Source organism: Myotis myotis, unplaced genomic scaffold, assembly GCF_014108235.1.
Source record: "Myotis myotis isolate mMyoMyo1 unplaced genomic scaffold, mMyoMyo1.p scaffold_m19_p_13, whole genome shotgun sequence".
Taxonomy (NCBI): Eukaryota; Metazoa; Chordata; class Mammalia; order Chiroptera; family Vespertilionidae; genus Myotis; species Myotis myotis.
The window spans coordinates 54,896,413-54,921,846 of NW_023416317.1; the positions used below are offsets into that span (position 1 = coordinate 54,896,413).

At 52.9% G+C, this 25,434-nt stretch overlaps 1 protein-coding gene across 2 annotated transcripts in view; it reads left to right on the forward strand.

Annotated features, from left to right (window-relative positions):
• CNTN4 (contactin 4) overlaps positions 1-25,434 on the forward strand; it is a 398,511-nt gene that overhangs the window by 334,251 nt on the left and 38,826 nt on the right. For both annotated transcript variants that reach the window (XM_036333343.1, XM_036333344.1), the window contains exons 8-12: positions 2,992-3,094; positions 4,382-4,566; positions 8,651-8,787; positions 10,500-10,629; positions 14,752-14,902. In XM_036333343.1, coding sequence (XP_036189236.1) covers positions 2,992-3,094; positions 4,382-4,566; positions 8,651-8,787; positions 10,500-10,629; positions 14,752-14,902 — 706 coding nt within the window. The remainder of the gene's footprint in view (positions 1-2,991; positions 3,095-4,381; positions 4,567-8,650; positions 8,788-10,499; positions 10,630-14,751; positions 14,903-25,434) is intronic.

Consider the following 25,434-nt stretch of genomic DNA (forward strand, 5'->3'; position numbering starts at 1 on the left):
CGTCAGGGCACATGCCCAGGTTGCCAGCTCAGTCCCCAGTGTGGGGCGTGCAGGAGGCAGCTGATCAATGACTCTCATCATTGGTGGTTCTATCTCTCTCTCTCCCTCTCCCTCCCCTTCTGAAATAAAAACATATATATATATATATTTAAAAAAATAATAATAATTGTCCGGGGCTGGAAAGGGGAACAGTTGTTGCCACAAGGTTGTCTGCAGAATCCAGGCTCTGGATGGGCCTTGTCCCTGGTGCGACAAGAAGTGTCCACTGAGGTTGGGCGGGACTCCCTGCTTTGGCTTAACACCTGTGGCGGCCACAAAAGTCCTTACGGGGCAGTCCCTGGACCGGCAGCAGGAACACCAGCTGGGAACTTGTTGGACATGCAGGTTCTTGGGCTCCATCTCTACTCACTAAATCGAAGACTTAAGCCCTCGGGTGGTTTATAGTTTGGGACCCACTGGCTTGGAAAGAACACCTAGGAATTCCCAGCCATGTTTTCACCGGGAATAGCTCTCTGACTCACCGAATGCAGAGTCACTGCTGGCATAGCCCGCGTTACTATGCGATGCACAGAAAACGTGCAGCCCACACACGTCACGAAGGTGGCACTTGGGTCTGTGTGGCCCATGTGGGCACCGTGGTGAGGCCGGTGCCTGGCACAGGGTTGCTGTGACATGCTTGTGTCTTGAGTTAATTCGCTGGGGTGTAGGTATAGCTGAGCCTGGCTCCTGAGGACTTGGGTGCACAGACTCTCAGGTGCTGCCACTTTCACATGTGTGATGGGGGCTCTCCTCTCCAAAAAGCAGAAAACACTGACCTGCATTGGAAAGAAGTAAGACTTTCCTTTTTACTTTATGTTTAAAATTAGGTAGAGGTGTGTGTGGACCCTGAGCACAACACGCCGAATGTTGAAGGCCCACGTGCCACACGCATGTGCAAAGGCAAGGACACGGCAGTTTTCCTGCACACACTGCGCAGGCGCACCTTTACCCTACGTAACACCAACATCACTATCTGGCAAGAAGCCTCCTTTGTCTGAGTTCCTATGAAATGTGCTGCTGCCCAGCCAATGCGCAGCCACTCTGGGGGCTGCTGTGCGTGCAGTGGCTGCTGTGCGTGTAGTGCTGCTGTGTGTGCAGTGGCTGCTGTGTGTGCAGTGCTTCTTTGTGTGCAGTGGCTGCTGTGTGTGCAGTGGCTGCTGTGTGTGCAGTGCTTCTTTGTGTGCAGTGGATGCCATGTGTGCAGTGGATGCCATGTGTGCAGTGGCTGCTGTGTGTGCAGTATAACCTCTCCCATCTGCCTGTGGCCGCTCACATCTTCCCCTAGTTCCCGGCGTCCACCGAGGCCCATCCCTAGCAGAGGGGCTCAGACCCAGCAAGGTGTCTTTAGAAGTAAAAGCACGAGTTGTCTGTACAGGCAGACGACCCAGAGTCTGCAGACGGAACGGGTGTCACGGAGTCTGTCCCCCGGGCCATCCTGACCATATCACGGGCACGTTGCTGCTTCGCATTGGTGCGTGGCCTCAGCACGGCTCACACCTTCTCCTCTCTGTGAGCAGCTCGAGGTGGAGAAGGCGTTCTGGAACAATCCCATCCACGGCCTCACTCCCGTTCCTCCTACTCTGCGCGTCGCCAGCGCAGCTGCAGACAATTGCGTCCCCGCATGTGCAGGTGGCCGCAGGAGGGACCTGGAGAACGCGCTCCTGTGTGAGGGGCCTTTGTTTCTTAAAAATGATTTAAGAGGCAACAGCTTTTCCAATTCAGTGTGGAGAATAAAGGCCAAAAGAGTTAAACTGGAAGAAACAGTCGAATAAAAACGTAGCCTGTGCCAGATGTAACCCAATTAAATGGACCCGTTCACAGGTGTTCCTGAAACTGCGCACAACACGGGCGAGGAGAATGGCTTTCCCCCACGTTTATGGCTCTAATAAATAGCGACGATCTCTATGTTAATGAGCATTCTGTAGACAGTGAAAACTGCTCTCCATCTCTGATCCATGTCTCCACGTCCTGCAGCCAGTGTTGTACATGCAGACCAAACTGCATGATTGCTGATAACTCTGCCCCAGACACAAACAGGCATAGCAACCCGAGCCCGCCCCACGTGACCGCATAACCGCCTGCCCTTTCGTTTTAGAAAAGCGTCCTCTTTAGTCAGTGACCTCACAAGAAGCCTTGATGGTACGCACAAACACGTCCGCAGTTCAAGGCCCGGTCAGGGTGCATGCCCGGGTTGGGGCTCGATCCTATTCTTCTCTTACATGTTTTTAATATATTTTTATTGATTTCAGAGAGAAAGGGAGAGGGAGAGAGAGAGAAAAAAAAAAACATTAACGATGAGAGAGAATTATTGATCAGCTGCCTCCTGCACGCCCCCTACTGGGGATCGAGCCCACAACCTGGGCATATGCCCTGACCAGGAATCAAACGACCATCTGGTTCATAGGTGGCCAACCACTGAGCCACGCCAGCCTGGCACTATGCGTCTTTTCACGCTGTTTCAGGATAAAAATCCTGGCATTGGAGGCACTCGTTTACATGCCTGTAGTGATTTAGGATCAATTCAGATTAGCTTAAATGTGAAAGAGAAAGTAATTGGTGGCCAGAGATTGATTACTCAAATGATATTGCTTATAGAGACATATCCCAGAGGGGGGTGTTTTGTTAAGTATTTAAAATTTTCTGCAATGTGTTTCCCAAAAATGCCTTTGATGTTCCTGGTGACTATGACTCTATCCTTTTCCTCTATATATTTTTTATGACTAAAAAAAACCAGTAACAACAACTATTTCTGCGAGTGACATGGGAAGCATGGAGAACTCAGTCCTGGCAGGCGGTGGGCTCTGTGTCGCGTTTTCTGCTGCGTCCGATGAGACCTGCCTCCAGTGAGGGGCCAGCTGTGCCCCGTGGCGCCCGCGTGGGAGCTGCAGACATTACGTGGGAAATCGAGTTTTACAAGCCCTCCGAGACTCAGCGCCTGGTCTTTATCCACAGGGGTGATGGGCGAGTATGAGCCCAAAATCGAAGTGCAATTCCCGGACACGGTGCCGACCGCCAAAGGAGGCACGGCCAGGCTGGAGTGCTTCGCACTGGGCAAGTGAGTCCTGGTCCCTCCGCGTCCTCCGGGCTCCTGGAGGCCTCCTCGCCCTGGGGAGGGGTGGCTGTCATTCGGCAAATGCACCCCCTCACTGCAGAGAGGGGACCTGGGGTGGCCGGGGAGGGTCAGGCCGCCACCCTGACGTGGCCAGGAGGAGGGGGAAGGGGAGTTCTGAGAGGTGTGCTCCCACATTTACCACCTGAATGACAGGCGACACGGGCCTTCCCTGGAGGGTGAACCTGGAGACTCCATTCCAGCCCCCGTTTCCCGAGGAGGCACCACATTCCCTTGAATTTCTTTTTAAGTTGCCGGTCCCTGCCTACCGCTCGGATAGAGGCAGATGAGACCGATCTCTCCAGGAGACTGTCTCCCAGAGCCGCCTGGGAGTGACCCACACCCTTCCAGGGCCTGCCCAGGATCGCTGGCCCAGCAGCATGGGGACCAGGGAGCAGCCCCGGGCGGTTCTGTTGAGGGCGCAGACGAGGGAAGGTGGGCGCGATGGTGCCAGCAGCCCTGCAGGCCAGGTTTGCCGTAATGATCAGAATGGCCGTCGGACACAGCCTCAGGCCGTCTCTGCATGTTAACCATGCGTGACTCTCTCCTCCCACCCGTGTGCCCGCTAACCCCTGGCTCACACCCCAGGCTCCCCTGTGCCCAGACGTCCGCTGAGGCGACTCGGGCCCCACCCCCGTGTCCGCCACGGTCTCCACTCGCGTGCAGCTGCCCCTCCAGCCGCCACACAGGAAGTAGTTCCCTTGCAGCTTTGGTTTCGGGTCCCATGGAGGGTTCTTTCCGTGCCCATGTTTCTCAGGACGGCGTGCGCTACAGTGGTGCCTAGTGTGGTACAGTGCAATGCCGTGACCCGTCTGTTCTTTCTTTATTGACTTCAGAGAGGAAGGGAGAAGGAGAGAGATGGAAACATCAGGATGAGAGAGAATCATGGATCTGCTGCCTCCCGCACGCCCCCCACTGGGGATTGAGCCCACAACCCGGGATGTGCCCTGACGGGGAATCCAGCTGTGACCTCCTGGTTCATAGGTCAATGCTCAACCACTGAGCAACACCAGCCAGGCTAGGAAAGTTTTTTATTCTAATAGGAACACGAAGTTCATGGTAACATGAGCGATGTGGCGATGGGTAGCCGAGGAAGAAATCCTGCATGTGTGTGTGAGGTCGGGGGGCTCTCCGGGGCAGACCCGAGAAGGAAGAGGTTGTTGGGAGCTCAGGATGCAATGGACGGTCCCGTCTTCTCTCAGCTCATTCGCCGCTTTCTGTTCTCGCCCCCAGTCCAGTCCCCACGATCATCTGGAGGCGGGCGGACGGGAAGCCCATAGCGAGGAAAGCCAGGAGACACCAGTCGGACGGGATCCTGGAGATCCCCAACTTCCAGCAGGAGGACGCGGGCTTATACGAGTGCGTGGCCGAGAACTCCCGAGGGAAAAACGTGGCGCGGGGACAGCTGACTTTCTACGGTGAGTCCCTGGGGATGCAGAGCGTGTGGACCCTGCCACTGAAATCGGAAGCGGGGGCTTGCGTCGGGCTTTGGGGAAGGGCCGTGCGAAGTAGGGCCATGCAAGACCTGGGCTTGCTGCTGAACCTGCACCCCCTTCTCACCCCCTCTCACCCCGCGGCGCTGGGCATGGGGAGGGCCGTGGGGCGAGCATGTTGACGAAGCCGAGGAAGAAATCAGGCTGAAGTGTTGGGGCGATGCTGCTGTGAACACATCACACAGGGCTGTTTTCCCTCCCACCATCAGCTGTAAGCCTGACACCGGAAACATGTCATTCCTCCTCCCAGTTTATTTTTCACGTTCTTGTAAAGCTCTACGCTTTTGGGTTTTGATTTGGGGCTCGTGTCAATCCTTGGTCATTCCTCCTCCTTGGTGGCGATCTCATGAACATGGGGGGGCACACACGGTCCCGGTGTCGTCCTGATCGGAGTGGAGCGGGACAGAGCTCTCACCCCGGACACGCCTTACGTGCGGCTGCGCCTGTCCCACTCAGGTCTCCGCTCCGACCCGGCTGTTACATGAATGTAGAACCTCCCGCACGTGGTCGTCAATGGAGCCCACGTAGAACCCTGTCAGTGTATCTGTTTGGGATCCAGAAAAGCATTTCACTCGGTGGGGCACCCTGCCAAACGGGAACACGCCTGAGCCCATCTGTCCGGGGTGTTGGAAATAAATGTATAGATCGGCTATTATGCAAGAATGGTTCAGGGTTGGGAGCTATTTTCCTGCCAAGGGCCATGTGGATATTTATAACATTGCCAGAGGTCCGATGCACGAAAACCGTGCAAGAATAGGCCTTCCGTCCCCTGGCTGTCGGCACCGGCTTCCCTCTGGCACCCGGGACCCGGGCAGTGATCTGCCCACAGAAAAGCAGCCCAGGCCGGGTGAAGATTTGGGAAGCGCCTGCCAATAGGTGGTCAACTGAAGCCAAGTTACTATCTTTGGGCTCAAAAAACCGCAACCAGTGAACGTCTGACGTACGATCACCAGGCCTCGGGAGTTGATTCCTGTTGTCCATGGTGTGAGCAGCCGAGGGGACGTGATCTGCAGGGCTGCAGGTCAGCTCCGTCATGCGAGTGTGAACGCGCCCTCCCATCTGCCCTTCCTGTTAGATTTTTTAAAAATAGTTTATAGTGTTGTTATGTTTGTATAATTTATGTTATAAATTATCAATATAATTTATTGATTTCAGAAAGGAAGGAGAGGGAGAGAGAGATAGAAACATCCATGAAGAGAGAGAATTACTCATTGATCGGCTGCCTCCTGCACACCCCACACTGGGGATCCAGCCCACAACCTGGGCATGTGCCCTGACCGGGAATCGAACCATGACCTCCTGATTCATAGGTCGACGCTCAACCGCTGAGCAATGCCAGCCAGGCAGATTTTTTAATTTCTAAGTTCTACTGCTCATGCTGGCATTTGTTTCCATTAAAAATTCCTGGTTTGGGGGATCAGGGAGCCAAACAGCCCTGGGGATTGTTCGGCCACTAAGTTCATGTAACATTCATCGTCAATAGAACTGGGTGTCAGATGCGAAACTCGCAGGATTCCAGCGGCTGGAACCCAAACGCAAGCATCAATGTAGGTCCTTCCTGGCCGTGATTGAACCAAAGATGGAAATGAAGGGATTGCGCATCCGTACCGGAGACGAACAGTGTCAGGGGGTCAAGTTCAACACAACCGTGGACCTTATATTTGAAGGTGTCGCTTGAGATTAAGACCTCAGATGTTTTAGAGGAGAGATTCTTCCACTTCACACCTAGAAAGAGCATGCATCGCCCAAAGCAGCGATCGTCAACCAGGGGCCCGTGAGGTTCAAAAGATTGGTGATCACTGGCCCAGAGCATGGTTCTGTTCTCATGGGTGGGGGTGTTGAATTCTATGTGATATGTGGGATCTACCTGCATTGCCCAGAATTTAGACTCTACCTTCCTTCTGAAATAATAGTGCTGAGCCATCCAGCTCAGGCCTTCCTCAGAGATGGTGTTCAGGCCTGGAGTTCTAGAACAGTCCAGACCATCAGGGATAAACACCATGGGCCCACGTGCATCATCAAAAAGGGAAGCAAGCCATGCTTTCTGCAGGCTCTGAAATGGACTCTGTTATCCATGGACTTGGAACTGGGTGACCTGAAGGCATAAGAGAGAGAGAGGAAAGATTTCCATCAGCCCAGAACTTTAGCTCCAAAAACTCCCTGCAGAGATGTGACTCATCCACTGTGAGCAGCGGCAGCAGCCGCGTGGGCCTTTGCCCCGTCACGCTGCACTCGGTGTGTTAAAAGGAAGATTATCTCGTTCTTTGCCGCTTATATAAGATGCTGTTTCATTCCCCATCTCCCCGGGCCTGTGTCCAGACATGCCCTTCTAAAGGAAAATGTTTTTATCATTGCAAATTGGGCTTCTGTGAGTTAATTTCACTTCCAAATCAAAGAATTGCCTGAGGATGTCTTACAAAGGCTGACTTGATTGTTGGCTTCCCCTGGGCCTGCATGGATGACCACTGAGCACTCCTGCCACGCCCCTTGACCTCCGTGGCTGTGGAGAGGCTACAGTGTTTGGACAGGTTCAAGCCTCAGACTAATAAGAGGACACCGTCCTCTTGTGGCAAAGCCACGTGCAGGTCCCAGTTTGGAGGGCAAAGCCCTCCCAGATAATTATAGCCAAAGGCTATGGTTGTGAGCTTGACGTTATGGTCTGAACCTGTGGCCCCACGTGGCTGAGTGATGTGGGCTGTGAGCGGTGCAGCAAGTAAACAAAGCTTGATCAGGTGCATGTAATTGAGTAGATTCGAAACCCGCAAGAACATTGTAAACATCTTGACCACACCCTTACTTTGCCTCCTGGAATCTGGCTATAAAATAAAGAACTCAGCTTGCAGGCTGTGGCACTGTCTCTCCATCCAAGAGCAGCGTCCCACCTCGCCCCAGCTTTATTCTCTTGTCTGTCTTCTTTAATCCTTCACCGCCCCCGCCCCCTCAGGTTCACCCCTGGCCGTGCTGAGTGCAGCACACATGACCCTACTGGAGAGGGTGGGGTCAGCCCTCTGTGGGTTCAAGGAGTGAGAACTTTGTAAGGTCTTTGCAAAACCCTGCCTGCCCTCCCTCCCCGGCCCACTCCCCCCTCGGATGGCAAGGTTTGGCCCCCAGCGCTCTTTGTTTTTGAAGAAAAGCAGGGAATGAGCCCAATTGTCCTGAAATCTCCTGTCTCTGAACATGGTCTCCATGTTTGCTTTTTGAGCTTGGTCTTGACATTGCTTCATAAGGTACATTTTTTCCCTCCTCGCTCTCTTTGAAAAGCCCGGCTTTGTTAATAGTCCACACAGCTTTCTAGAACTTTCTCCGTTGCTTTGCTTTCCTGGGCTCTGTGGGGGGTTGGCGTCCAGCAGGTGGAAGTGAAACCGGCCCACCACGGCCATCAGCCCACCGGGCCACCCTTCCTCCCCCGTGCTTCCAGCAGAGCTGAGAAGGCGGCTGCTCTGGGGCTGCCTCTGCAGGGCCGGCAGCGGACACAGGGCAGCGGACACGGGGCTCATCAGGGAGGAAGGTCTCGGCCCCGCGTTCGAGTCGGCGGGGTTGGTGTCATGCTTTCTCTGAGAGCTGACCCTCCCGGCCTCGCCTCCCAGGCAGCGCGGCTCCGTCAGCAGAGGATTGGTAAACTGAGTCTCCTCTTTGAAACCCACGAGACTGCTTCTCAGTGGCAAAGAGAGAAGGCATTCATTCAGGCCCCTGGACACCGCGCTGGTTCAGGGACATGCCCCGTGGTCTCCTAGTTTTGTTTGTTATCAAGCAAGTAAGATACAGCTCGTCCTGCCGTGGCTCCATGGTTGAGTATCAACTTATGAACCAGGAAGTCACGGCTCAGTTCCTGGTCAGCCCGGGTTTCGGGCTCGATCCCCAGTAGGAGGCACCCGATCAATGTTTCCAACTCTCTATCCGTCTCCTTTCCTTTCTCTCTAAAAATCAAGAAAAAACATTTTTTTAAAATTTTTTTTAAATAAATTGAGCAGACACTGAATGCCCATCTTTGCTTTCTTCACGGCTACAGCTCAACCCAATTGGATTCAAAAAATAAGCGACGTCCACGTGGCCATCGAGGACAACGTCTCCTGGGAATGCAGAGCCAGCGGCAGGCCCCGGCCCACGTACAGGTGGCTGAAGAACGGGGAGCCCCTGTTCGCTCAGGTAAGCAAGCGGCCGGTGCCGACTGTCGTGTCTAAGGTGGCCCTGTTGCTATGGAAACAGGGAAAGGATGAATCATTTCCAAAATAATATGCAACCAGTTGCCATTAACAGTGAAACACGTGCACGTGAATGCACTTGGTGAGCAGGCCTTGTGGCCGGCTCGTCCGCGTCTAGACTAGAGCATAGTCCTCCCGCGTGACCGTCCCTGGCTCTGCCATTGGAAGCCATGCAGACGGCCTGGGGCGCGAATTTGTGTGGAGAGAGAGATCGGTGTGCGGGGCACGGTGAGTGGGTCCCAGGCATCCAGATCCCCTGTCAGTGCCGTCTCGCACCCCTCTGGGGAGACTTGTGCGCAGCGGGGTGCAGTGGCTCACCGGGCAGACACCCCCTCTGCCTCCGGCATGCAGAAAGGGCAAAGAACACGAGCTCAGCACCTCTCATGCCACACGGAGCAAACTCCGCAAGTGATGGCGGCTGGAGGCTCCGGCGTGCGGGCCTGGGAGCAGGCAGTGGGAACGGGGAGCTTAGGTGTACAAATTCCTCTCTGGAGACAATAATTTTAGAGCTAAGGCTTGGGGTGTAGACACCCCCACACACCTACTGCCACCCAGTGGAACAGGCAGCCAGTGAGCCACCTGGCTTAGTACGACTCTTAGGTATATGGTTACCTCTAGCTGCAGGGGATTCTGGAAATTGTAGTCTGTAGCCAGAAAGAGGGGTGGACAGCACTGGCCCACCCCACCCCCGGCCCTGGGACAGGAGTTGCAATAATCCCCGTGTCCCCGCAGGTCAGGGCTCAGAGAAGTCGTAACAGCCACAAAACTGCTACTTGAGGGAAAAGCCAAACAAACCATAATAACGCCTTTTAACACGTTAAGCGCCAAGCCTGTTTTGTCTTCCTTTCCGTTTAGCCCACGATATCCGATTTCACCGATATGCTGGCGGCCAGAGACAGACGAGGTCCAGACGGAAAGTATAGTGTCAGTCACTGGTGACTGACATAGCGCTTAACGTGTTAAGAACAAGCCAGCAAACAAGTATTCCAAATCATATGCAAAAAAAACATTTTTTAGAAAGGTAACTAACCTAAGAGTCCAACAAAGAAATAGGAATGTCTCTGTATAATGCTCAAAGAAATAAATGAAGGAATCATGTACATAATAAGATATTTTGAAAACATAAGCAGATAGCCTGGCCGGCGTGGCTCAGTAGTTGAGTGTCAACCTACGAACCAGGAGGTCAGGTTTTGATTCCTGGTCAGGGCACATGCCTGGGTAGTGGGCTTGATCCCCAGTAGGGGATGTGCAGGAGGCAGCCAATCGGTGATTCTCTCTCATCATTGATGTTTCTGTCTCTCTATCCCTCTCCCTTCCCCTCTGAAATCAATAAAAATATATTTTGAAAATGCATTTCAAACGTTAAGTGTATATATTCGGCAGACATATTCATCTGAATGGGTTCGCTCTTAAATCAGTGAGGACTCCAGAGGGGCCTACCATTTAAACCCCATCTTCTGGTTGATGTATGTGCTGTTGGTTCACCCTCTGACTTGCCCCACAGTTAGCTGCCAGATAAATACATCGCATTATGAAAATTGCTTGGATGGTGGCTATTTTCTTCCCATTCAGGCCCTTTGATGTCACATGTAGCCAAACGGCCTCAGGGTCCTTGCTGTCGAGGGTCACCGTCCGTCTCCCTCTTGCCTTCCACAGGACAGGGTTCACATCGAGCAAGGCTCGCTCAACATCACCGGGGTGAGCCTGGCGGACGCCGGCATGTACCAGTGTGTTGCCGAGAACAGACACGGGGCCGTCTTCTCCAGCGCCGAGCTGAGCGTCATAGGTGAGTCCTCACGCGGGGCAGGAAAAATAAATGAAAATCAGTCAAGTCACTAAGCAAACCGGGGCTCTGCCCAGCAACATGTTCCATGCAAGACGGGGGGCAAAGGAGGCTTGAGGTAGACGATGGTGCTGGAGGAACAAGGAACACGTTCTACAAACTCCCAGAGGAGCCCTCGCTGGTTTGGCTCCGTGGATAGAGCATCAGCTTGTAGACTGAAGGGTCCTGGGTTCGATTCTAGTGAGGGCACATGCCCAAGTTGTGGGCTCGAGCCCCAGTAGGAGGCGTGCAGGAGGCAGCTGATCAATGATTCTCTCTTATCGTTGATGTTTCTATCTCTCTCTCCCTCTCTTTTCCTCTCTGAAATCAATAAAAATATATTTTAAAAAATGATTGTATATGGGGGTGGGCGGGACCACCAGGGCTCTCTCCAGAGACAGGGGCTGAGCTAGGCCAAGATGCTTGGTCGTGTGATCCCGCTGACCTGGTCATACAGGCACCTGAACTGGACAAGGGAGGAGCTGCCCCTAATTGCAGGGGGTCCCTTCCCTGAGGCCCCGTGACCATGACCTGACTTTGCCAGGACCGTGCGGTGGAACCCAGGTAGCTGTGCCCGAGGGCTTTCTGTCCCCGGGTTCAGCGTCGTGGGGACTCTCCCACGGCGGGTGGAGAGGTCGGGAAGGATCTTACCCTGTGGGAAGCTCAGTACCATCAGGGCCAATTCAAGGGAGGTACGGGCTTGAGCAATTTTCTGAGCAATTTGGCTTTTATCCAGATGGTTGGCTCACAAATTAGAAAAGCATTAAGGCCGAGCTCCGAGCTACTTCACAGGGACTTTTTCAAGTGCTCGTCTGTGTCTACACTGGATCCCTCAGCTCCTGGAGCCGTTTACAGAGGAACGCGATGCGCTCCGCACCCTGGGGACGCAGCCGCAACCCGGGCATGTGCCCTGACGGGGAACCGAACCGGGACCCCCTGGTTCATAGGTCAATGCTCAACCACTGAGCCACACCGGCTGGGCAGGTGTGGTCATTTTTAAGTGCCAGTGAGGCTGGGTTCTGACAGGGTCCTCCTGGGACCTTCCCGTAGCGTTCATACCTCCTCCTTTTGCTATTCCTTCCAGCCTCTCAGGTCCGTGTCTGGGAATCAGAACCAGTACAGGGTCCAGGCAGGACCAAGTGTCACCCCAGGAGCTTACGGACCTCTCAGGCGCACACAGAGGGTCAGCAGCCAGCGGATGTTAGAAGCCACCCATGGCCAAGCATCCAAAACTGACCTGCCCATTTCGCCCGGGAGACGGGCAGGGGTTCGGTCACACTAGAAGTGATGGGAGCCGATTAAGAAAGCAAAGGGGAAAGGTTTGGATTGAGAATTCCATGTCTATTAGTACCAGACACTCAAGGCCAGCCTTGTCTCCAGGCACATGGCCTCGGGACAGTGGCCACGCCACAGTGCAGTGCGGATGCTTCGGAAATGGGCACGTGTGCCTTCTGCCTCCCGTGGGGCTGATACGATGCTATTTCAAATCCCATAAAAGCAGAATATCGTTTTTTCACACACACACACACACACACACACACACACAGTTTGATTTATGTAAACTCATTTCAGAATCCAATGCAGAATTCCTCCGGAACAGATGAACAATGTCGGCCTACAGCCATGAAAATATATGTGTGTAGAGAGAGAGAGTTTTAAGAAGGGAGTTTATTGCAACTCTATTTCGCAAAATACCCTTTTTAAAAAAACCTCTAGAGACTTAATTTTTTTTACATTATTATGTCAATTCGGGTGTTTACTGAGATGAGAATGAGCCCGGCCAGTGGGCTCAGCGGTTGAGCATTGACTTATGAACCAGGAGGTCATTGTTCGATTCCCAGTCAGAGCACAGGCCCAGGTTGCGGGCTGGGTCCCCAGTAGGGGGCGTGCAGGAGGCAGCCGATCCATAATTCTCTCTCATCATGATGTTTCTCTTTCTCTCTCCCTCTCCCTTCCTCTCTGAAGTCAATAAAAATATTTTTTTTTAAAAAAGTATGAGAATGAGTCTTTGCCACAAGAACCTTTCTGTGCTGCAAGTGAGCTCACCTGGGTGCAGGGGTTTCTCACCTGTCTCCCTGGCTGCAGCATCCAGTACAGAGCCCAGTCACTCACCCACACCGCTGGCCACGCAAACACCCGACATGGTCCTGCTCACCCCACACCCTGCTCTGGCTCAGCTTGGCTGGGCTTGCGGGATCTTCCCTCTACTCTTCGCACGTCCTTCAGTTTAGCAATCTCAATCCTTCCTTCTCCCCCCTTCCATCAAGCTGTCTGTACATGCATGCACACGCACACATGTGCATGCACACACATGCATGCACACACACATGCATGCACACATGCGCACGCACATACGCACAAGCTCTGCATTTATCTGTTAGGAATGTAACTTGTCTTGTTCCTCATGCTAAGACTACTAGGATGGCTATTGATTTGGTTGGTGTTCTTGGTACATGAGTACCGAGTAGGTCGGCCCTGACCCTCTCTTTCCTAACCTGCATGTTTTTAGGCTGTGGCTGCGATCATACCAGGAACGTGTTTACCTCATTACAGCAGGAGCGTCTGTGTTCACACGCCTTGTTAGCTGCACTTGCGTAGCATCACCTCCGAGTCAGGGCCGCCCTCGTGCGTCCGAGGTGCACAGACTGAGACCCCGGCTGCCTGCTGACCCATGTCCTTCTTTTCTCCTTCACGTCGTAAGACCAGGCCCTGTGTCCACGGCATCCCCGTGAAAAAGGGACCTTCCGGCAGCATTTCCTTCCGGGAAATTACGGAAGATTTTTTTTTTCACAACAAGCACACTTCATAAGAATTTAACCTGCTTCCCCTGGAACGTGTTTATTTTTTTAAATAAATTAGCATATGGCTGGACATGTCAGACATGGACACCCATTCTCCCCCCCACACAGGCTCATTCCCGGTTGGTGGTGTTTAGTATTTCCACCTCATGCTCAGACTAATCCCCAGTCACATCGGGTCCCTGCAGGGGCAGGGCTTGGAGATGGGTTAGGATTAAGCTTCGTGGAGACAAATCCCTGCTCGCCACGGGCCCTAGGACATGTGCATGCACTTAACGCCGAAGCAAAGGAGGCTTTTCAGAAAGGCGTCCTTTCTCTCCCCTTCACGAGGATACAAATACGCATCTTTTGTTTTAGACAAGAAATGATTCTTTCATGTTATGTCCACACACCGGAGACCTGGTGTCGCAGGAGTGAGTTTCTTAGACACGGGCGGTGGGGGTGGAACAGCGTTTTCTGAGCGCGAGTCACAGTCCCCCCTCCCCGCAGAGGCAGCCTCGCATTGGGCAGGCGTGGTGGGGGCTGGACAAAGCCCTGGTTCCTAAGGGGCAGCTCACAGCGGGGGTGACGCAGGCCTTTCTGCTTGTTCTCCAGTGGAGACATGCGCAGAGCCTGGGCCAGAGCAGGGGCAGCCGCCGAACCCAAGGGGACGCTCCCGCCTGCACAGCCAGAGAAATGCCTCGTGCATCGCCTCCTTCTCTCTCTCCAGGGTGTGTGTGTGTTAAATGCCAGGAGCTGGCGACCCGATAAATGAGCGATGTCCTCCGTGTCCCGTCCTCACAGCCCGGCTCGGCTCCCACAGGCTCACGCCTCCGCTCCTTTCATGGAGTCTGTCCGCCCATGTTGGTCTTGCTCTTGTCCTGCTGCCTCCTATGGTTCCAGCATCATCGTCTTTTCCAAAGAGCCCGCCTCCCGGGATGCGCCTGAAGTCGGACAGCGTCAGTGTTGTCATTTCTGCCTCCAGCGAGGGGTCAGCCTTCACTGGCTCTAGGACCCACTAGTTCCTCTTTCCCTGAACATGGAATTTTGTTAAAGATCCCTCACCCGGCCGGCATGGCTCAGTGGTTGAGCATCGACCTATGAACCAGGAGGTCACAGTTCCATTCCCAGTCAGGGCACATGCCCAGGTTGCGGGCCCGATCCCCAGTGTGGGGCGTGCAGGAGGCAGCCAATCAGTGACTCTCTTTCATCATTGATGTTTCTCTCTCTCTCTCTCTCCCTCTCCCTCCCTCTCTGAAATCAGTAAAACTGTATTTAAAAAAGACTTGTTTGCTATCTTCTCTTCCAGCTGCCGGCCCAGATTTTTCAAGAGCCCTCTTAAAAAGGGTAACTCTTGTCAAAGTGGGCGGCGACGTCGTCATCGAGTGCAAGCCTAAAGCGTCTCCAAAACCCATCTACACCTGGAAGAAAGGACGGGCCGTGCTGAGAGAAAGTGAGAGGTACTGTCTTGACATATTTTAATACTTGATTGGCCTGTAGTCATGTTTTGGTCCCTTCTTAGTGGTTCTAGAAGGGGCCATTCACTGTCTGGTGTTCATAGACTAAGTGATAATCAGAGAACTGAAGCTTGGGAAGAGGGTGGTCTTTATCATCTTTGATGTCAACCCTGGCCAATGTGCTCAGTGGTTAGAGTGTCGGCCCGCACACCGAGGGGTCACGGGTCCCATTCCCAATCAAGGGCACGCACTTGGGTTGCAGGTTCCATCCCAGCACCAGTTGGGGTATGTGTGGCAAGGCAACCAATGGATATGTCTCTCTCACATTGATGTCTCTCTCACTCCCTCCCCCTCCCCTTCCTTCCTCCCTTCCTTTCTCTCTAAAAGTCAATGGAAAAAATATCCTCGGATGAGGATCAAAAAAAAAAAAAAAAAAAAGTCTGCGAAGCCCTCCTTGCATGGAGAGACAGCATGCGATGTCCAGAGACGAGCAGCCCAGATTCTCTCTCCTAATTTTAGCCTAAATGCTCTTTTGGTAGAATTCCCCACCTTTCTCCACCCTTCTTCCTTTTGCATGAACGAATCAATGCAGTTCTTCTTTGCTACGACACTCCCTCAAATATTTGGCTGCGGCTGTTATGTCTCCCATTAGCCTCTCCTTTTTTGAAGGTAATATCTCTAATCCCGGAACACATTCTACAGATGACGTGGTTTTGATTATTTTAATCACAACTTTTTGAAACAACAGGGTTTTAACTGATTTCTAAACTCTTCACCTGTGTGATTCTTATACTTGAACTACATTTAGAATGCATGTTGTTTATACATCATAAATATATACATATATATATATATTGTTTGAGGTTTTAGGTCAGATGTCAGTTACTCATATCAGCAAACGTCAGGCATCTCTAAGACGTTTCCTTAGCTGTTATTCCTATAAAATGTACCTCCCCTTTCTGAAATCTACTCAGTCTGTTGGAAATGGTGATTATGCAAGTGTTACCCATAAGATAACACTTACCAGCTGTATCCATAATGGTTTTAATTGATGCTAAAGGTCAGGGACTCAAGAATGCAATGGGGAAGCCTGTAAAACGTTGAGTGCATCTACCCTTTACCCCTGGGCACCTTTGGATTTGCATATGCAAATTAGATCATTGCGCTGGCGATGTTATCCTTATTAATGATTTTGCAAGCATACCTGATACGGTGTATTCAAACACATTTTAAGTTCATAATATACATCCCTTTCTGGCTTCTGTTATGTCAAGAAAACAGTATAGAATGGATCCCTAAAGATGGGCATGGCCTTCACGTTTGGAGCCCAGACAGCCCGTGTTGCTTCACTCTGTTGGTTGGAGCATCGTCCTGTACAGCAAAAGGCTGTGGTGCGGGTTCGATTCCTGGTGAGGGACACATTCGGGAGGCAACCGATTGATGTTTCTCTCTCTCCATTTCCTCTCTCTCTAAAAATCAACAAAAGCATGTCCTCAGGTGAGGAATAAAAACATAAAACTTGGAGCCCACGGTGAAACTGGAGAGCAGTTTCTTATTTGGCAGCCTAACCATTCGTTCCCTTCCTATTTCACGTCTGTGTTTCCTGAAAGGTCGTGTCAGATCACTGTTACTAGTTATGTATTTACTCTGATGCCTAGTAAAACATACTCCGTAATTGAAATATAACTAATAGGTAGTGCTTAGATTAAGACTATATTTTAAAAGTCTTAATTAATCAATGATATAAAGAAAAAAAGCATGGTCCAGTGGGCATGGCTCAGTGGTTGAGCGTCCACCTATGAACCAGGAGGGCACATGCGAGGGTTGTGGGCTCTGTCCCCTGTACGGGGTGTGCAGGAGGCAGCTGATCAATGAAAGCATGTCCCACGTTTTCACTCGTGTTTCATTGGTCCAAACAAGTCACATGGTTTTGCCCAAGTTCAACCCAGCAGTGAAATACAGTCTCACCATTTGCCTAGAGGAAAAGACAGGAGCTAACATTTGAACAGTATCCATGACTGCTGCCTCCGCTTAACCTAACCATTGCTACGAGTCCATTCAGTGGCCTTTGGGAAAATGGTGTATCAATACGGAGGAATCTATTTCATAAGTGGATTTCATTGATTGTTCCTACCACGTGACGTCCCTCTCTCTGCTGTCTCCCCTGAGTGGCATTTTTTCTACTCCTGATTTGATTAATAGGGTTCAGACATTGCCTCGTCATTTCTCTGGCACTAAAGATACATGTCAACCCAGGAAAGCGCCCGTCACTGCTCAAGTCTTGCTGTTTACCACCTGACATTGCAGTTCCCCAGCAGGACCCAGAGCACCAGCATTGACGCCCATTCACCCCACCGTGGGGTGCCATGTTCCCAGGGCGCTGCCCCTGCCCCCCCCCCACCCCCCCCACCCCCGGCCGGGCTGTGTCAGAGCATATGGAGCGGACACATTGACGCTGGTCCTGTGAATGACTCCAGGGCTGGCACATGTCACAGAGAGGCGCATATGGGGCTCTCTTCCTCTCACTGTTTAAGAGAAGCTAGAAATCTGGACTTTCATTTAAACTACTTTAATTTTTAAATGTCAGCAACTAAGTTTTGTGTGTTACTGTTTGCACACTGTGGACCACACACCCCTGGACCAAGGACACGCCTGGTTTTAACGTCTGAGAAAGACAAGCTCAATCGCACGCCTTGTGATTCCTGGGAAGGGTGAGAAACGGGAGAGATTTTACCGATATTTCCTCATTGGCTGAGAAGAAATTCTGTTTTTCTCATTTTTACTCTGAGACAGGAGACCCCTAATTATGTGGGTGAGCGAGCAAAAGCAGTCCTCCATAGCATTCGTGCTTGAAAAAGCTTAAAATCCCTGTTTTAGGAAAAAATTGAAATTGTTAAACCAACACAAAAGGCAACATTCTTTGACGACCTGGTCTTAGTTATAGTGTCTAGTTTACTGACTTGTTAGCCCACATTCTCTCTGAAATGTTAAGAATTTTAAGACTCAAGAGACAAGTCTTTAACATTTGACTTAAAAAAAAAGTATTACTCTCTGAAGTACAAAATACTGGTATAAACAGTTTTAGTAAAACAGAACCTCTGACCCCTAAAGTCTGTATTTTGAAAGACTTGGACAAACGCTGCTCTTAAGTGATGCTTAATTTCAATTTTCACTAACCAACTGCTCACCAATGAGTTTACAAGAATATAAGATACAACATTGCCATAGTTAATAAGGTTTTATCTCATTTAAGCATAGGTGATATTGTGTTTATCTTGGTGTATGTACATTCAGAAATACTGGTTTAATGTTCACTTGGGCACTATTTTTAAAATATATTTTTTATGTTGGGTTTTTCAAGCCTTTAGAAATTGAAATCATATTCACACTGGCCTTATCTATTTAAGCCAAAGATCTAAATCCGGGGTGGGGAACATCCGGCCCACTGGCTATATAAGGCCTGAGAAGTCACGTGGCCTGGCCCTGCCAAAGGATGGGGGGTGGAGGGGGGAGGGAATGAAATGTTTGACCAATACAGCAGGCTGATTTCTAAGTGGGTAATTTTGTGTGGCCCATGAATGATGACGTAAGTATCCAGGAGGCCCTGGGCAGATGAAAGGTGCCCCACCCGGCTCTGAAAGAACCTCGATGCAAAAATCCTCAACAAAATATTAGCAAATTGAATCCCAAAAAGTGTGGAGAGAATTCTACACTACGACCAAGCGGGGGTCACCCCAGGGGGTCACCCCAGGAGCAGGGAGGTCCGGGGAGGAGCAAGCACCGGGTGCTCCCCAGCCAAACAGCTGAGGAAGGCGCTGGGTTGGGAACCTCGAACCGGGCACTCCAGGCCGCGGGGAGAGTGTCAAGGCCCGGCGAGGTACCCACAGCATCTCCCAGGCGGAAGTCCACGCCAGGCTCGCCCGATCCCCGCAGTCCAATCAGACGGAGTCTAACATGTGAGAACATTCCACTCAAATAGGCGTAACGTCCGGTGTCTCCTCCACAGGCACCGGAGTCTGATTCCGCAGTGAAATCAGACCGTGGCTGTAATTTGCCTGTCGTCCCAGAGGCCTTCGGAGGGGTGACATCCGTGTAGGACAAGGAGGGAAATCCCAGCGCAGGGCTGCCCGAGCCTGCGGGGCGCTCCAGGCTGACAGCCGGGCCGGGGCCACTGTCCGCCAGGCGGAGCCCCATGAGCTCCGGCAGGAGAGTGACGGCTTCAGGCGGGCGCTGGGCTTCTGGCCTGGAGCTCCTGTCCTGTCTGTGCTCCGCGGGAACCTGCACTCGGATCCCCTCAGCCCTGCAGTCTCTTGTTGGGAATTGTGCCCTGGGAGCAGTGACGTTATTGCAATAATTAGAAGCCGTTCATCTCCATAATAATGGGAAGCCTGCCTCAGAGGCCAAACAGCCTGCAGGCAGCCGGAGCCTGCATCCATCCTGCTCAGCTGGAACCTGGCCCTGCGTCCGGGGAGCGCTGTCCATTTCATTGTGCGCATGGGGGACACAGAGGCAGCCGCCCTGCGCTCCACATCCAGCCCCGGATCCCCCCCACTCCACCCCGACCTCCGTCCGTCTGTCCCAGAGCCCTGGATCAGAGGGATGGCTTCAAGGCCCCCGCAGGGCAGGTGCAGCAGGGCTCAGGGAGGTCTGTGTCTAAATGTCCGTAAGGACAGCAGACCCAGGCCTCACCACAGCCACAGCCCGTCCTGCCTCTGCGTGGAGGGTTATGGTCGGGGCTAACGCTCAGCCAGACTCAGGCAGGGGCGACCCACCTGTTCGCTCCTGAGGTCTCGGCAGGGGCTCTGCCGAGGGAGGGGGGGGGGGTGCAGCCTGCAGGGAAGGGCCCTGAGAGTTTATACTCGGGTTTGAGTAAGTCCTCCCCCTAAAGGCAGCCTCTCCCCGCAGACTCTGCAAAACCAGCAAAACAAGACAGCGACCCCTGTGTACACAGGGGGTTCATTTCAATGTGATGGCTATAAAAATTATAAACCGTCTCATGCAGTTGGAGAAGGAGAGAGAAGATGGAAATCGCACGGCCTCCTTGCGGGGGGTTTATAAACTCCCGCTGTTGCGGCAGTATTTGCGCACATGGATAAAGGCGATCCAGTCCACGCAGACGCATGTGGCAGCGGGAGGGACGCGCAGGGAGGGAGGCTCAGGGTCCGGCAGGGTCCTCGGCGTGGCTCAGCAGTTGAGCGTTGACCCAGGAACCAAGACGTCACTGGTTTGGTTCCCCAGTCATGGCACAGGCCGGGTTGCGGGCTCTACCCCCAGTAGGGGACGTGCAGGAGGCAGCTGATCTCATGAATGTTTCTCTCTCCCTCTCCCTCTCCCTCCCCCATCTCTCTAAAAATCAATAAAGGAAAAAATATTTTTTTAAAGAAATAACCTGGAAATAAGCACTTTTGAAGATTGGAAGCTCTGCAGGCTGGGAGATAGGCCGCTGGTGCAGGGAGGACTTTGTGCGGACAGACGGGGTGCCCTGGGCCGGAGAGCCCGCTGTGGCAAGGATCTTACTAGGAGGGAGGGCAGTGGGGGCACTGGGAGCCCAGGAAATCCCCCGGTAAAGAAGGCGGTAAAGGTGTGGGGAGGGGAGGGGAGGGGATTCTTAAGGAGGCAGGGGTACTGGCCTGGGATCAGATACTGGGGGGAGGATGGCCCGTCCTGCTGCGGGAGGAGGCGAGGGTGGGAAAGGCACGGAGAAGTGAGCCTGGAAGAGGGGGTCCAGGAGTTTCACGGGCTACGGCCTTGACCACGATCTCCTCAAGTGTCCCTGGGGTGAGGGTGGGGTGAGGGTGGGGTGAGGAAGGACGCCGGGACGGCCCCCTGCAGCCGGCCGTGCGATCGGAGGCGGGTGGGACTCGGCGGGCGCCTTTGGTGTCCTCCGTCCCCGCCACACATGCCTCTCCAGCGACCGATTTGCTCTGAAGCTTTTTATTCAGGAGAGACGGTGTGTCCGAAGGGTGCGTGAAGTTGTTACCGAAGCAATGAGGCTGACTGCTCTTAACACCAAGAAAATGCTTTCGGGCGAATTCAATATGTTCTGACTCAGAAGAAACAACGAGCTTTAAAGCGAGGGCGACCCTTCTCGTTTTCTCAAGGACGCGGCTCCCGGGCCGCCCTGCTGTGTCCTCATCGCACGCCTCACCCGCCTCCTCCCTTTCCCCGGATCCTCATTTAGTGCATCTTCCTCCTCCCCCTTCGCCTCCTCTGCCCTCTCCTGCCTCCACTCCGCCCCGGGCAGCCCCCCTCCTCCCACGGCTTACACACTGTCCACGCGGACAGCTCCCGGGGTGCGTCTGCAGCCCCGATCCTGCCTGAGCAGTGGGGCTCCCCGCACCTGCCTGGCCACCAGCCTCCCCCCGAAACCTCTGCTTCCTCATCTCCCTCTGGTTGCTCTAGCCAGAAACCCAGAAATCACCCTCCACTTCTCCTTCTAGTCCAGGCGGGGAGTGTATTACATGGAGGGTCCCGAGGCCCCGTCTCCTTGGAGGATGTGTACCTTTCATGGAGAGATTGTGGTCCCTGGTGTGAGTGTGTTAGGGCCTTGGGGATAGCTCCGCTGTAGAGCAAGCATGTCAAACTCAAAGGCTAACACAGGCCAAGTACACAAGGCACGCGGCCCGCGGGCCACGAGTTTGGCATGCTTGATGTAGAGGATTGACTGCAAAGCAAGAGTGTTAGGGCTGGACGAAGCTTTATTTTTTTAAAATACGTTTTTATTGATTTCAGAGAGGGAGAAGGAGAGGGAGGGAGAATCATCAATGATGAGAATCACTGATCGGCTGCCTCCTGCACGCCCCACACTGGGGATCGAGCCCACAACCCGGGCATGTGCCCTGACCAGGAATTGAACCATGACCTTCTGGTTCACAGGTTGACGCTCAACCATGGAGCCAGAGCGGCAGGGCGAAAACATATGTATGAAAAAAGAAAAGGAAAAGGAGTGTGTCTCTATAGCATCGTGAATGCGCCTCTTTTCAAGTGTACGGACAGCACACAGCACGTCCTGAGAACTTGCTCTCACCCCTGACCCGTCGTCTTCCCCGCGGGGCCCCGGGGGCAGCGGCCCCCAGCTCTGCTCTGGCCCTGGTGGCACCGGGACAGTTGGGAGACAGTTTGGGGGACAGTTTGGGCGACAGGCAGGTTAGCAATCCCTCGGGCTCATGGGGGGAGGCTGGCCGAGACCCCGTTTGCTGACAACCCGCTCGGGGTCCTTTGCCTTTTCCCGTGGAGGCTTCAATAGTAGAACCTCGGTGCTCCGTCTCCCCAGAGACCCTGCTGATACCCACTGCTTTCCTCTCTCTTGGTCTCTGTTCCTCCATCATGCAGACGCGGTGGCAGCTTGTCAATCATCCCTCTTTCCAGACGGTTTTAACATCTGAACGCCAGAGCCTCTCCCATTATAAACACCCAGCTTCATTCCCCACCGCCCCCCGCCGTCCCGCCCACCCCCCCCCACCCCCCACCCCCCGGCCACCGTGAGGTTTTCTCGCCGTTTCTCCTGCGTGCTTCTCAGCCTGTCTTTGCTCCTGAAGCCAAACATTCAACCTGCCTTTGACACCAGGAAACGGTCCTGTCCGAACATCATCGTTTATGTGAAACTCCAGTGCCCTTAAGGCCGCCTCTTGGTAGCGAATGCCCACCTGGTGTGCTGCGTGTGCCGTGTAATTGCAGGGGGAAAGCACACAAGACCTCCCGCTCGGGAACTCGGGAAGTGGGTGCCTGGACTGGTCTGGACCCGGCGCAGCGGGTGAAGGAGTGTCCAATTAAGCCGGGCCCACTAGGACCGCGCAGTAGTGACATCTGTCGTCTTAATTAAACTCGTCCCTGCAGAAGGCGCTCGGTGCGGCTGTGTGAGAGGCTCCTGACCCAGAAACTCCAGGCGGCTGTTCCCTCCCTGAGCTGGGGCTGGGGCTGGGGCTGGTGGCCACGTTCCCGTTGGACCCATTGCATCGGTCATGTGACACCCTCTGACACCTGCAAACCTACCCACATTGAAGCCCCCAGAGCCTGGGGCGGGGGGGGGGGGGGGCGCCTGAACCTCGTGAAAGAGGACAGAGCACAGGCAGGGCCTGGGCAGGGCGCCTGCTGCTCTCTGTGGCCTCCGTGATATCAGGACTTGGAGGGAAGCGGGCCAGGTAACAGGGAGCAGAGACGGGGAAGCGAGTCTCTTGACTCCCCATCATGCACCAGGCCCCCCGAGTCCCCTTCCCTGCCCGCGATCCCAGATTTGTGTCTTGAAATCCAAAAGCTCTGGGACAAAAGGCTTTCATTTTCCTTCTAATGAATTCATTTGCCTGTTTAGGATAGTTTTGTAGCAGAACTCCATCACATCGAGGTCCCATGTGATCTCAGACTCAGCGTGTCCAGCTCTGCTCCCACTTCCCACCCTCCCCTCCACGTGTCCACGCTGTGCCCCCATATCTTTGAAAAGTGCCACCATCGACCGGGCAGCCTTGACCAGAGGCCACTGGTGTTACAGTCAGTGACCTTCAGTGAAGGTCACCATTGACCAGGACGCGTTCCTCGGCCTCCCATTGTGACTCTCGTCCAAGACCCTGGTTTTCCTCTGGCCCCGGCCCCTCCTCCTCAGGTGTGTCACTTGGATCCCTGTCTCTGCAACCTCCCAGCTGATCCAGGGCCAGTGTTTGGCTTCTTCTCTGCACCTCATCCGTAGTCCAACTGTATGTTTCCAGCCAGGTTCCTCTCCAAACTCTAGAACAGAATATTCAGCATCTGCCTGGGTCTTAGAGCTCCATCCTGGACACAAAGTGTTTCAACCTCAATACAGAACCTGCCCTTCCTCTTGGTGACAAGAGAGGGATGCAGGCGAGCTCTGTAGGCTATTGAGGGAACTGACTGATTAATGGGGTCATCAGTCCATCAGCTCATCGTTCACATGCTGTTCTGCAGCAACCTCATTGTCAAGTGCTATGCCTACACCCTAGACAACAATTTTAGAGCCAGTTTTCTAAGAATAAATAAGCCCAGCCCTAGCCGGTTTGGCTCAGTGGATAGAGCATCAGCCCACTGACAAAGGGTCCCGGTTTCTATTCCGGTCAAGGGCACATACCTCAGTTGCAGGCTGGTCAGGACACAGGCGGGAAGCAACCAATCAATGTGTCTCTCCAACATTGATGTTTCTCTCTGTGTGTCTCCCTCCCTCCCTTCCACTTTCCCTAAAAAATTGATGGGGAAATATCCTTGGGTGAGGATGAACAAAACAAAACAAAACAAAAAAAGGCTAAATACGCAATCCTGTTTCAGTGTGATGGGACCCATCCTCAGGGCCACACGAGGGTTTGCGAATTCTTCAGGCTGGTTGTGACTTGGCTAGAAGCTGTGTCACATTTATCCCTCTGCACGGATCTTGTACACAGCATTGAGGAATGCTCCCTGGGTTTTCAGATTTGGTATCCACAATCTAATCATTATCTATAAGCTAGAGGCCCAATGCACAAAATTCATGCAAGAGTGGGCCTTCCTTCCCCTGGTTGCCGGCACCGGCTTCCCTTGCAAGCTTTGTCCCGAAGGTCGTCCAGTCTAATTAGCATATTATGCTCTTATTATTACAGATATAAAAGCCTAATAGGCAAGTCGTCCCCGCGGGAGTTCAACTGGGAGACCAATCACTCGCTATAACATGCGCTGACCACCAGGGGCGGCATGGAATGATGGAAGGCCCCGGCCAGCAGCCAGGGAAGGGAGTCCCTGGCCGGCAACCAGAAGGTCCCAATCAGCCCTGATCACTGGCCAGGCCTAGGGAACATACCTATGCATGAATTTCGTGCACCAGGCCTCTAGTTTTAATATAAATCATGTCCTCCCAGTAGATTGGATGCCTAGCCCATCACACAGGTCATGGGAAGAACTGGTCCTTTATCTTCAGACCCATCCTGTTTATTTCTGAGTGACTGATTTATCAAAAAGAAATCTTGGGCTCATCAGAAATACTTTGGGATCTGTGCAAATCCTTTGGCTTCTTCCAGAGAGAAATTCCCCCAAAGACACCTCCCACCCATGAATTCTTTTCTCTCACCAGCTTTGAGAGTTTGCTGTCAGTGGAGAGGAAATAAATGGGAAATGTTAAACCAGCTTAAGTAACTTTCTGGTTCTATTTAACTTTGGTACAACTTCCATGAAAATGCTTCAAGTGAGTATATCAAATGCAACAGCCCAGGCTCGGGCATCGTGCCCCAGACCCGGTCACGCACCTCTGCGGCTCTGCCTTCAAAAGCCTTTGAAATGTGTCTCCTGATACCCTCAGAAGAAGATATTTCGAAATGAAATGAAGAGCTTCATTTTCAGCTGAATTTTCTTTGCATCTGTCACCTTTGGAGGTGTAGGCTCTGAATTATAAAAGGTTTCTCTTTTTGAACCTGTGGAGGTTGTTCAAGGCTCCATCCCGAGAGGAAATTGGTTTGAGATAATTCCTTGAAAAACGGGTTGAGGCGTACACCTGTCACTTTGGTTCATGGTAGAACTAGGAGAATGTCATTTGTAATAAGGATCGATGGCCCTTTAAAACACAG